The 14396-nt window shown below is 39.5% G+C and overlaps 1 protein-coding gene across 3 annotated transcripts in view; it reads right to left on the reverse strand.

Annotated features, from left to right (window-relative positions):
- Positions 1 to 14396, reverse strand: part of LOC128641844 (serine hydroxymethyltransferase, cytosolic-like) — a 147500-nt gene that overhangs the window by 54181 nt on the left and 78923 nt on the right. For all 3 annotated transcript variants that reach the window (XM_053694406.1, XM_053694404.1, XM_053694405.1), the window contains exons 10-11: positions 8072 to 8188; positions 5126 to 5236 (exon numbers count right to left, since the gene is read on the reverse strand). In XM_053694406.1, the coding sequence (XP_053550381.1) occupies positions 5126 to 5236; positions 8072 to 8188 (228 nt within the window). The remainder of the gene's footprint in view (positions 1 to 5125; positions 5237 to 8071; positions 8189 to 14396) is intronic.

The following is a 14396-nucleotide window of genomic DNA, read 5'->3' on the forward strand; positions in this document are numbered from 1 at the left end:
AAAGAAGGACATGGAATATCAGAACAAGTTGTCATGATCTGAAGGAGGAGAATAGCAAGTTCAGGGGTTCTTATTCAGGAGAAATTATTGGGCACATATCTTGGGCACTGTGTGTAAAACATTGTTCAATAAACACTATACAACAAACTGTCATAATTGGCCAGATTTAAGAATGTAAAGTGGACAGGGACATAAATCTTGTCCTGTTCGTGTGGCTTTGCGTCTAGTGGCCAGCAATACACTGCTCACAATTAACATTGCACTATAGCTAGAGTGCAATGATGCCCCCTGCACGCGTGTGATCAAGGACCGCCAATCTCCCCGGTCAGAAAAGTCCATCTAACAGGTGGCGAAGTGGTTTAAGACGCTGCGGTCTGATGACAGCGGCTTCTTAAATCTCTGCTACAGGTTTGCTTATGCAAACCTGCAGCCGACGGAGCTCCGAACCCTTAATAAATAGGGCTCATAATGGTCAATACACGTGCACACTCCTGAGTCTTCCCTCAATAGGCTCATAGAAAATAAACAAGCATTACCAAAAGAGATAAGGAGATACATTTATAATACAAGTTAATTGGAAAGTTTTGTAAAAATGTTATGCATCTTGTTCTCAGACACAGATGGTGAAGGAACTTAGGCCTAGATTTAGAGTTGGGCGGTAGCCGTCAAAACCAGCGTTAGAGGCTCCTAACGCTAGTTTTAGGCTACCGCCGGTATTTGGAGTCACTCAAAAAAGGGTCTAACGCTCACTTTTCAGCCGCGACTTTTCCATACCGCAGATCCCCTTACGTCAATTGCGTATCCTATCTTTTCAATGGGATCTTTCTAACTCCGGTATTTAGAGTCGTGTCTGAAGTGAGCGTTAGAATTCTAACGACAAAACTCCAGCCGCAGAAAAAAAACAGGAGTTAAGAGCTTTTTGGGCTAACGCCGGTTCATAAAGCTCTTAAATACTGTGCCCTAAAGTACACTAACACCCATAAACTACCTATGTACCCCTAAACCGAGGTCCCCCCACATCGCCGCCACTCGATTAAATTTTTTTAACCCCTAATCTGCCAACCGCCACCTACGTTATACTTATGTACCCCTAATCTGCTGCCCCTAACACCGCCGACCCCTATATTATATTTATTAACCCCTAACCTGCCCCCCACAACGTCGCTGCCAGATACCTACAATTATTAACCCCTAATCTGCCAAAGCGCCGCCACCTACATTATAGCTATGTACCCCTAATCTGCTGCCCCTAACACCGCCGACCCCTATATTATATTTATTAACCCCTAATCTGCCCCCCTCAACGTCGCCTCCACCTGCCTACACTTATTAACCCCTAATCTGCCGACCGGAGCTCACCGCTACTATAATAAATGTATTAACCCCTAAAGCTAAGTCTAACCCTAACACTAACACCCCCCTAAGTTAAATATAATTTAAATCTAACGAAATTAATTAACTCTTATTAAATAAATTATTCCTATTTAAAGCTAAATACTTACCTGTAAAATAAATCCTAATATAGCTACAATATAAATTATAATTACATTGTAGATATTTTAGGATTAATATTTATTTTACAGGCAACTTTGTAATTATTTTAAGGAGGATAGGTGAGAATTGGCGCTTATATCAACCCTAATGCCAAGTATAGAAGGGTCTCTCTCTAAGAACCCTGAGGAGGATAGTAGAATAATTTAAGCGGAAATACTGGCGCTGAAAGCAGGGTAGTACACAAATACAATATACGGGTAACCTAAAAGGGTCTACCTTAGCAGGAATATAATCGTTATAAAAGTTAATAAATGGTTATAGCCTAATATATATCTAAGAAAATATATTTAATAGTGACTTTGTAATTATTTTAACCAGGTACAATAGCTATTAAATAGTTAAGAACTATTTAATAGTTACCTAGTTCAAATAATTACAAAATTACCTGTAAAATAAATCCTAACCTAAGTTACAATTAAACCTAACACTACACTATCATTAAATTAATTAAATAAAATACCTACAATTACCTACAATTAAACCTAACACTACACTATCAATACATTAATTAAATACAATATCTACAAATAACTACAATGAAATAAACTATCTAAAGTACAAAAAATAAAAAAGAACTAAGTTACAAAAAATAAAAAATTTTTTACAAACATAAGAAAAATATTACAACAATTTTAAACTAATTACACCTACTCTAAGCCCCCTAATAAAATAACAAAGACCCCCAAAATAACAAAATGCCCTACCCTATTCTAAATTACTACATTTCAAAGCTCTTTTACCTTACCAGCCCTGAACAGGGCCCTTTGCGGGGCATGCCCCAAGAAATTCAGCTCTTTTGCCTGTAAAAAAAAAACATACAATACCCCCCCCCCCAACATTACAACCCACCACCCACATACCCTTAATCTAACCCAAACCCCCCTTAAATAAACCTAACACTAAGCCCCTGAAGATCTTCCTACCTTGTCTTCACCTCACCAGGTATCACCGATCCGTCCTGGCTCCAAAATCTTCATCCAACCCAAGCGGGGGCTGGCGATCCATCCTCCGGTGGCTGAAGCGGTCCAGAAGAGGCTCCAAAGTCTTCATCCTATCCGGGAAGAAGAGGTGATCCGGACCGGCAACCATCTTGATCCAAGCGGCATCTTCTATCTTCATCCGATGACGACCGGCTCCATCCTGAAGACCTCCAGCGCGGATCCGTCCTCTTCTTCCGACGACTTCCCGACGAATGACGGTTCCTTTAAGGGACATCATCCAAGATGGCGTCCCTCGAATTCCGATTAGCTGATAGGATTCTATCAGCCAATCGGAATTAAGGTAGGAATATTCTGATTGGCTGATGGAATCAGCCAATCAGAATGAAGTTCAATCCGATTGGCTGATCCAATCAGCCAATCAGATTGAGCTCGCATTCTATTGGCTGTTCCGATCAGCCAATAGAATGCGAGCTCAATCTGATTGGCTGATCGAATCAGCCAATCGGATTGAACTTGATTCTGATTGGCTGATTCCATCAGCCAATCAGAATATTCCTACCTTAATTCCGATTGGCTGATAGAATCCTATCAGCCAATCGGAATTCGAGGGACGCCATCTTGGATGACGTCATTTAAAGGAACCGTCATTTGTCGTTCAGTCGTCGGGCCGGATGGATGTTCCGCGTCGGAGGTCTTCAGGATGCTGCCGCTTCGCTCCGGATGGAAGACAATAGAAGATGCCGCCTGGATGAAGACTTCAATCGGATGGAAGGCCTCTTCTGCCCCGCTTGGATGAAGACTTCGACCGGATCATGGACCTCTTCAGCCCCCCCGCTTGGGCTTGGATCAGGACATCGGAGGAGCTCTTCAGGACGGATCGGTGAAGCTGGATGGTGAAGACAAGGTAGGAAGATCTTCAGGGGCTTAGTGTTAGGTTTATTTAAGGGGGTTTGGGTTAGATTAGGGGTATGTGGGTGGTGGGTTGTAATGTTGGGGGGGGGGTATTGTATGTTTCTTTTTACAGGCAAAAGAGCTGAACTTCTTGGGGCATGCCCCGCAAAGGGCCCTGTTCAGGGCTGGTAAGGTAAAAGAGCTTTTAACTTTTTTAATTTAGAATAGGGTAGGGCATTTTTTATTTTGGGGGTCTTTGTTATTTTATTAGGGGGCTTAGAGTAGGTGTAATTAGTTTAAAATTGTTGTATTATTTTTCTTATGTTTGTAAATATTTTTTTATTTTTTGTAACTTAGTTCTTTTTTATTTTTTGTACTTTAGTTAGTTTATTTCATTGTAGTTATTTGTACATATTGTATTTAATTAATGTATTGATAGTGTAGTGTTAGGTTTAATTGTAGGTAATTGTAGGTATTTAATTTAATTAATTTAATGATAGTATAGTGTTAGGTTTAATTGTAACTTAGGTTAGGATTTATTTTACATGTAATTTTGTAATTATTTTAACTAGGTAACTATTTAATAGCTATTGTACCTGGTTAAAATAATTACAAAGTAGCCTGTAAAATAAATATTAATCCTAAAATAGCTACAATGTAATTATAATTTATATTGTAGCTATATTAGGATTTATTTTACAGGTAAGTATTTAGCTTTAAATAGGAATAATTTATTTAATAAGAGTTAATTAATTTCGTTAGATTTAAATTATATTTAACTTAGGGGGGGTGTTAGTGTTAGGGTTAGACTTAGCTTTAGGGGTTAATACATTTATTAGAATAGCGGTGAGCTCCGGTCGGCAGATTAGGGGTTAATGTTTGAAGTTAGGTGTCGGCGATGTTAGGGAGGGCAGATTAGGGGTTAATACTATTTATTATAGGGTTAGTGAGGCGGATTAGGGGTTAATAACTTTATTATGATAGCGGTGCGGTCCGCTCGGCAGATTAGGGGTTAATAAGTGTAGGTAGGTAGCGGCGACGTTGTGGGGGGCAGATTAGGGGTTAATAAATATAATATAGGGGTCGGCGATGTTAGGGCAGCAGATTAGGGGTACATAGGGATAATGTAAGTAGCGGCGGTTTATGGAGCGGCAGATTAGGGGTTAATAATAATATGCAGGGGTCAGCGATAGCGGGGGCGGCAGATTAGGGGTTAATAAGTGTAAGGCTAGGGGTGTTTAGACTCGGGGTACATGTTAGGGTGTTAGGTGCAGACGTAGGAAGTGTTTCCCCATAGCAAACAATAGGGCTGCGTTAGGAGCTGAACGCGGCTTTTTTGCAGGTGTTAGGTTTTTTTTCAGCTCAAACAGCCCCATTGTTTCCTATGGGAGAATCGTGCACGAGCACGTTTTTGAGGCTGGCCGCTTGCGTAAGCAACTCTGGTATCGAGAGTTGCAGATGCGTTAAAAATGCTCTACGCTCCTTTTTTGGAGCCTAACGCAGCCTTTTTTTGGACTCTCAATACCAGAGTTATTTTTATGGTGCGGCCAGAAAAAAGGCAGCGTTAGCTACGCGGGTCGTTACCTACAAAACTCTAAATCTAGCCGCTAGATAATGACGTGTGGTATTGATCTTGGTTCACTGTAGTATTATATCCATTAAAGATAACATTTATTACTAGATAGAATTTCTGCTGTTTTTGTTAAAAAATAGTATATAGAACAGATCAATATACTAACCCCTGTGAATATACTGCGCTACTTTCTTGATGTTGTCTTCCAGGAATCCTCGAGAAGTAAGAGCTGGAGTTCCCAGACGGAGGCCACTAGGTACCAAGGCACTCTTGTCCCCTGAAACAAGGAAAACGCATATAATGAGGTTGGTTTGCAAATAAACAAGGACCTGATTAAAAGGCCTGGAACACTGACAGAGTCTGAACAGAGATCATACGATTATCTAACAATGATCTGTTACAATCTGTCCTGTGCACAAATAAACATGGAGGCTGTTTCTGTGAACGGAGAAAACAATTCTCTATAAAGATGCAATCTATATAACAAAGACAGGCTCTAGATAAGAGTTTACCAATAATCATTTATTAATTCACTTTATTTATGGTTTGTGTACTGTACAAATGGCCTATGCAGCTCTTAGAACACAAAGGGTTACTGTGTTAGCTAGACACCACTGGGGTTCTTAAAAATGTATTGACAGTGACTTAAGTATGTGCTATAAGTGTGATATCTCATCAGTCAACTGTATTAATGAGTAAAAGTTTGCCTAAAGAGACAGTAAAGTCAAAATTAATCTTTCATGATTCTGATACAGCTTGCAAACAATTTAATTATTTTATTTAATTTGCTTGCTTCTCTTGGTATCCTTTGTTGAAAAACACATAGGTAGGCTCAGGAGTAGCAGTACACTACTGGGAGCTAGCTGCTGATTGGTGGCTGCACAAATATGCCTCTTGTCAGTGGCTCACCTGATGTGTTCAGCCATCTCACAGTAATCATAATACAAATATAAACAGAGAGAGAAGCAGTCTGCCAGGAACAAACAGATCCGTGGCTTGTTCTATAGCCCGGGGACCACCTGGGAGCAGCTTCTTTTTGCCCACCTTTCACAGAGGAAAACTTCCCTGAAGTAAATCAGTCTGATCCCCCCTAACAAGGCCAGTCCAGCCCCGAATTACCAGTCAATGCTCCTCTGAACATGGGAATTGGTCCCAGAGGACTGTTTTAGCCTCCTTTGGGTCTCTTCAGTGAGGTGCAGCCATATCCCTCTAAGCACATTAGGTAAGGAGTCCACATCTGGTTTCCCCATCACCCTAAGGGAGACCTCCCCAGGGTCATAAAACAAATACATACAGAAAGAGAAACTGTCTGCCAGGAATGAACAACAGCTTGTGTTATGGCCCGGCCACTCGGTTTCCCCCTGGGAGTAGCTATTTTAGCTTCTCTTTCTGTATGTATCTCACGGTAGTGGCATTGCTGCTCCTTCAACAAAGAATACTTAGTGAATGAAGCAAATTTGAAGAGGCTGGTCGTCTTTAAAGGGACAGGAAATCCCAAATTTTTATTTCATGATTTGGATAGAACATACAATTTTAAACAACTTTCCAATTTACTTCCATTTACCAAATTTGCTTTGTTCTCTTGTTATCCTTTTCTGAAAGAACAGCATTGCACTACTGGCAGCTAGCTGAACACACCTAGTTAGCCAATACACAAGAGACAAATGTGTGCAGGCACCAATCAGCAGCTAGCTCCCACTGGTGTAGGATATGTGCATATTCGTTGTCAACAAAGGATACCAAGAGAACAAAGCACATTTGAAAGTAGATGTGAATTTAAAAGTGTCTTACAATTACTTGCTCTATTGCAATTATGCAAGTTTAATTTTGACTTTCCTATCCCTTTAAGGGCTTAGTGACATATCATGTATGGTGGCTTTTGCTAAGGGGTTAAATTGTATGCTCTGTCTGAATCACAAAAGAAACATTTGGGGTTTCATGTACCTTTAATATACATTTGCATCAGACAGTTAAAAGCAGCACAGTATCATAAAAGCAAGAGAGTTGCTACACCATATCTTATGCTCATCCCTTACAGTACTTTTAAATACAGTAAAATAGCATAATCAAACCATGCATAATAAAAAGATAATGCAGTAACACTTAGTTTGAACTCCCTAGCTTAATATTCACAACTCCATTACACTGTCATGAGCACACCTGAGCTTGGGTGGGGTGCTTAAACCAATGGGAGATGGTCAGTCTCCATGATTGTTTTTAAATACAGATACAAAATTTGTTTTGTTTTTTAGCACACCTTACAAAAAGTTTATATACACATCTTTGGGAGTGCTGCCAATATGACCCAGTAATTACACAAACAAAAAGGTATCGGCGCACATCCATTTTCAGTCTATATTGGGGCACTTTGTAAGTGGTGACTGGCTAAGTAAAATATGGCCATATTGTGTGACTAAGATCCCAATTTTATTTAAAAAGAATAGTTGTCTCTTGATGTTGTTTGCAGGCAATTTTTTGCAGCAGTTCAAAAAATATGTTGTGCTTTTGAAAATGGATGTGCCCTGATACCTTTTTGTTTGTGTAATTACTGGGTCATATTGGCAGCACTCCCAAAGATGTGTATATAAACTTCTTGTAAGGTGTGCTAAAAAAACAAATTTTGTATCTGTATTTAAAAATAATCAGGGAGACTGACCATCTCCCATTGGTTAAAGCACCCCACCCAAGCTCAGGTGTGCTCATGACAGTGTAATAGAGTTGTGAATATTTAGCCAAGGAGTCTCATTCTATTATGAAGATAAAAAGCAGGAATGATTCAGCCCTCTGTGACAAAAGGACTGTAGTGTTAGGACCAGTCTATATTGGGGCACCTTGTAAGTGGTGACTGGCTAAGCAAAATATGGCCATATTGTGTGACTAAGATCCCAATTTTATTTAAAATAATAGTTGTTCCTTGATGTTGTTTGCAAGCATTTTTTTTGCAGCAGTTAAAAAAAATATGTTGTGCTTTTGAAAATTAATGTGCGCCGATACCTTATTGTTTGTGTGTGTATATATATATATATATATATACACACACACCTAAACAGAAGATGTCACTTCACACCACTAGGCCTAAATCATCAAGTTATCTAGAAGGTAGCAAACTGACCTGGACAGGTGTGCTTGTTGCAATCAATAGAACAAGCTTCAAGCACCGTCTCTGCTCGGACTCCATCTGTGCTCTTTGACCGAAGATCAACAAGAATCATGTGATTGTCTGAACCTCCTGTAATTATAAGATTCTCAGAAACAGGTTCCCAGGAACAAGACGCTTGATAGAATCATTAACATTACAAAAAGTAATGAGCAGCATGCGGGCTTAAAGGGAAAGTCTATTAAAAATCAAACTTTCATGATTCAGATAGGGCATGTCATTTTAAACTACTTTCCAATTTACTTTTATCATCAACTAAACCTAGGTAGGCTCCTACGCTAATTTCTAAGCCCATGAAGGACGCCTCTTATCTCATTAGTTAGTTTTTTTTTAAATGCAAGTCTGTCAAAAAAAAATGAAATAAGGGGGCAGTCTGCAGAGGTTTTGAAACAAGGTAGTCACAGAGGTAAAAAGTATATTATTATAACAGTGTTGGTTATGCAAAACTGGTGAATGGGTAATAAAGGGATTATCTATCTTTTTAAACAACAACATATCTGGAGTAGACTGTCCCTTTAAAGAGACATTAAAACCCATTAATGACAAATAGAAAGTGTTTTATTTACCTAGCTATTGCTGTGTAAGTCGGTCCAGCACAAGAACAAAACAAATTACATAAAATAAATAATGGAAAGTTATTTACAACTGTATGCCCTATCTGAAACATGAATGAAAAAAAATGTTCATGTCCTGTTAAGCAACTATTAAGCTAAAATTAGCTAATTAATTTTTTCAATTTTTCTTGCACAATTTATTAAGAAGCCAATTTATATTAAATTTGCCATTCATTCCAAAGCACAAATTAATTGCAAATGTCACACTACTTGAACATCATTCTATTAATTTAAAGTATGGCAGTGCCCATTATTGGATCAAAAACAAATGCACGTTGAATATTGCACATATAAGAAAAAAAAATCTCTACATGTATCAGACCTAGTTAGACAGCAACAGTAAGGTAAGTTTAAAAAGGACATCAAGACATTAAAACACAATTTTTTCTTTCATGATTAAGAAAGAGAATGTGATTTTAAATAACTTTCTAATTTGCTTCTATTATCTAATTTGCTTCATTCTCTTGACATAATTTGCTGAAAAGCATATCTAAATATACTCAGTAGATGCTGATTGGTGGCTGCACATAGATGCCTTATGTTATTGGCTCACCCAGGTGCATTGCTATTTCTTCAACAAAGGATACCTAAACAATAAAGTAAATTAGATAGAAGTAAATTGGAAAGTTGTTTAAAATTGTATTCTCTATCTGAATCATGAAAGAAAAACATTGGGGTTTCATGTCCCTTTAACACTTGCCACTACTGTTCACGATCTGTTCAGGAGCATGCACGTGTCTGCAACACTATATGGTAGCTGTGTTTGTAACAATGTTATACATATTGTGCTCCAGACACGTGCATGCTCCTGAGCCTACTTTAGTATGCTCTAATAAATATTTTTTCAGGGTTTTTTTCCCATCGTGAAAGTTTAAACTTTGGACTTCAATGTTCCTAGATTAAAGTAAAGTGATTTGTCCTAATCTAAGTAATAATATAATCCCAATGTTTTGTATACAGACAATAATACAAGTCAGTTTGTGACATTTTCTAGGGCTCATAGGGGGGCACTCTCAATACTCCCTTGGTAAAAGTATTTTTTTAAATAAACTTTTTATTGAGGTGAAATAGGTTGATCATACATTATATATATATTTTTGTAAATATTTTATTATATCTTTTCATGTGACAACACTGAAGAAATGACACTTTACTACAATGTAAAGTAGTGAGTGTACAGCCTGTATAACAGTGTAAATTTGCTGTCCCCCTCAAAATAACTCAACACACAGCCATTAATGTCTAAACCGTTGGCAACAAAAGTGAGTACACCCCTAAGTGGAAATGTCCAAATTTGGCCCAAAGTGTCAATATTTTGTGGGGTCACCATTATTTTCCAGCACTGCCTTAACCCTCTTGGGCATGGAGTTCACCAGAGCTTCACAGGTTGCCACTGGAGTCCTCTTCCACTCCTCCATGACAACATCACAGAGCGATCCCCCACCTTCTGTTTGAGGATGCCCCACAGATGCTCAATAGGGTTTAGGTATGGAGACATGCTTGGCCAGTCCATCACCTTTACCCTCAGCTTCTTTAGCAAGGCAGTGGTCGTCTTGGAGGTGTGTTTGGGGTCATTATCATGTTGGAATACTGCCCTGCGTCCCAGTCTCCGAAGGGAGGGGATCATGCTCTGCTTCAGTATGTCACAGTACATGTTGGCATTCATGGTTCCCTCAATGAACTGTAGCTCTCCAGTGCCGGCAGAACTCATGCAGGCCCAGACCATGACACTCCCTCCCACCATGCTTGACTGTAGGCAAGACACACTTGTCTTTGTACTCCACACCAGGTTGCCACCACACATGCTTGACACCATCTGAACCAAATAAATTTATCTTGGTCTCCACAGGACATGGTTCCAGTAATCCATGTCCTAAGTCGGCTTATCTTCAGCAAACTGTTTGCGGGCTTTCTTGTGCATCATCTTTAGAAGAGGCTTCCTTATGGGACGACCAATTTAATGCAGTGTGCTGCGTATGATGTGAGCGCTGACAGGCTGACCCCTACCCCTCCAACCTCTGCAGCAATGCTGGCAGCACTCATATGTCTATTTTCCAAAGACAACATCTGGATATGACCCTGAGCATGTGCACTCAACTTCTTTGGTTGACCATGGCAAGGCATGTTCTGAGTGGAACCTGTCCTGTGAAACCACTGTATGGTCTTGCCCACCGTGCTGCAGCACAGTTTCAGGGTCTTGGCAATCTTCTTATAGCCTAGGCCATCTTTATGTAGAGCAACATTTATTTTTTCAGATCCTCAGAGAGTTCTTTGCCATGGGGTGCCATGTTGAACTTCCAGGGACCAGTATGAGAGAGTGAGAGCAATAAAACCAACTTTAACACACCTGCTCCCCATTCACACCTGAGACCTTGTAACACTAATGAGTCACATGACACCAGGGAGGGGAAAATGGCTAATTGGGCCAAATTTGGACATTTCCCACTTAGGGGGTGTACTCACTTTTGTTGCCAACAGTTTAGACTTTAATAGCTGTGTGTTGAGTTATTTTGAGGGGGACAGCAAATTTACACTGTTATACAGGCTGTACACTCGCTACTTTACATTGTAGCAAAGTGTCATTTCTTCAGTGTTGTCACATGAAAAGATATAATAAATATTTACAAAAATGTGAGGGGTGTACTCACTTTTGTGAGATACTGTATATATGTCATACGGACAAGTTTCAATACACAGAATTGGATCCATAAAAAATAGAATATGCATTAATTAAATGTACAGTATTAATATCAATAACCTTATTTTGTTTTGATTTTTAGAGGAAGGGAAAAAAGAAAGAGAAAGAAGAATTGTCATTTATAGTGTAAATCCCGTAGAACATGTCTTGCCCACATATCCAGCCAAAATAACCTGTAAGCTGACATGAACAAATCATTTAACGTATTTGTTGTGTATGTAATTTTCCCAAATAAAGAGCAACTCATGAAAGAAATCTTGGCGCATTGTTTTCATATAGTGATATTCCTCAAATTGCATAGTCTTATGTATAGTATCAACCCACTGGGCTATAGAGGGGGATTGGTCTTGTTTCCAAAACTGGGCAATTAATACTTTAGCACTAATACTCGCCATTTGGAGTATGACCAAATGTATTGCGGGTAGTTTTTTGGAAGGTTTATTTAGAAGCCATATTAGCGGGTCTGGTGGTATATTTATTCCCAACAGTTTTTCTGTTTGGGATATTACACCGTTCCAGAAGGGGTGAAGGTCAATGCAATTCCACCATATATGTCCCATACTTTCAACATCGTGTTTACAATGCCAACATAGATCAGATCTCTGCGGGTATAAGGTCTTTAAGTGTGTGGGGGTAAAATACTGGTAAAAGTATTTTTAATACACAAACAGGGAGACAAAGAGTATTTCTTTAGTACAACTAACACCATAAAAAAAGGAAAGAACAGCCCCCCCCCCCCCCAGCATACAGGTGAAGACAGGTGTCAAACCCATGGCATGAGTGCACAAGGTGTCAGTTAAAATACATTTGCTGTAACTCTTTCTAAAATGTAACTTCACATGCAACATTGTTGCAAGTCTCCTAAGAAAACCAGCAATACAGTTTAACTGGAAAAAATAATTTCGTTCTGGCTGTTTAAAAAAAAGGGAGGAGAGCGGAGCCTGCTCTCAGTGCGGTAGGACCCGTCTATGTGAAGCTCCTGATACCAGATAGATTTTATGTGGCTTTCCTGCAGAGAATCTACCTTATCTTATTCCTTTGTGATCATCTGTTCAACCGAGATCCGAAAGATGCTAAGAGTGGATGTCCCAACCGCGTACTTACCTATGTTCTCTGAGACAGCTGTGTGACACGCATCTCCTCAGGCCTAGCAGCCATTTTACAACTGCCACGTTCAAGCAACGAGAAGATCTCACTAATCAAAGCCTGTGCGAGAAGTGAAACATAGGCCTGGGGCTGCCGCACAATTACCCCCCCCCCCCCCGAAACTCTGGGGTTAAAGGATTACTTTCTGTTATAATTTTTAAGCTAAACAACTAACATATTAAAGTTAATAAACATTAATTAAAACCTACTGACCTATATTTTCTCCAAAACGAAGTTTCATAGCGTTCTAAAAGTTATATCTTTTATTCGCCGATGATGTCACGTTATCCTGCCCACTATTTTCAGCACTGGATGTTCAAAATACTTAAACCAATAACTTTGTGTTTAAAGCACCATTTTGAAACCTAGGTATTGTAAACGGATTGGTACAGAGCAAAGGATACCCACGGAGTGGGTTTGGAAAACAATTAAATTTGCAGACATGATTTCTGATATACGGTAGAGATATGTTAATGAAATGCTATCGATAAAAAGCGTATTTGGGGTAGTTAGTTAGTAACAGGCATAGAAAATATTTACTTACAGTGACCCTTTAAGCTATCCTGCAATAGGATAATTACTCAATACTAAAGAATATTTTGAGACTCTTCTGATTTGTAACCCACCTATCCTTTATTTTAAAATGGAGGGCCTACACAGATGGGAGTTGAAATTGACCCGGCTTATGGAGGAACACTACCGGAGCCTAAAACAAGAGCTATGTGTTATCATGGTAACTGCTCAAAACAATGAGAGGCTAAATCTGGAACACACAAGTCTGACCACAACGGAACAAACTGGAGATCCTGTCCCCTGTGGGATGGACACAGATGATAAAGAGGTACCCATCTCTCACTTGCAGGGGGAACTAGTAAGCGCCTTTCCAAAGAAATCTCTACCTGCTTTACAACTCCAGACAGAGAGACCTGTGACTTCGGGGGACTTACCAGAGACTGCAGGACCCGACATCATGCGTAAATGGAATGCTTCTGAAGCAGAGACGGAGGCAGGGATTATACCTGATCCGTCTGAGAAGAATGTTGTCCATTATGGCCCGGAGACGAAGGACGGAACACCGTTACCTCTACATCATTGGAGGTGCCATGCCTGAGCAATGAGATTATGCTAACCTATCCATTTCAGACCATAACACTATATGGGGATGTGACAAGAGGAGAAATTTGTTCCAGTCTTGTATACTGGCAGTACATAAGATCTAGATGTTTGCTGGAGCCTGGACATTTAGAAACAGTCACCCACCAAACCCAGGACCTAATGGCCCTATAAGAGCCTCTTGTGATGAACCATTGGGAGTAGGCATGATGTAACACTACCCACACTGTGTTTGACCCCTCTCAACCCCTCTACATAAAGTAGGACAGTACAACTCATGAAGACTTTATGGTCTGAAAATTAAGTTATATGGACTGCCTACAATTTAGGGACTAAACAACCATGGCTCTTCAAAATCAGTTCTCAGCACACATCAGAAGCCCATACCTATTAGAGCTAAACAAGTACCCTTCAAGCTTTAAAGCTCTACGGGTTAAGGAAATAAGAGCTACACCCCTGAGACTTCCATTTCTTTTTTTTTACTATATAAGTGAACGCTTTGGAGTGAGTGACTTATTAAGCATCAGGTATAACTTGTAAACAATGTCAATACCTAAGGTACCATTTCCTGGACTACGATACAAAAGGCGGCCCAGCACTAAGTATAGTTATGTATAATATATCTTTTGACTTTCTGTTATTGATATGTATGATGACTGATATGTCTGATAACGGATATTGGGTGCAGACAAAATTTGACTGTTTGAAA

Source organism: Bombina bombina, chromosome 11 (genome assembly GCF_027579735.1).
Source record: "Bombina bombina isolate aBomBom1 chromosome 11, aBomBom1.pri, whole genome shotgun sequence".
Classification (NCBI taxonomy): domain Eukaryota; kingdom Metazoa; phylum Chordata; class Amphibia; order Anura; family Bombinatoridae; genus Bombina; species Bombina bombina.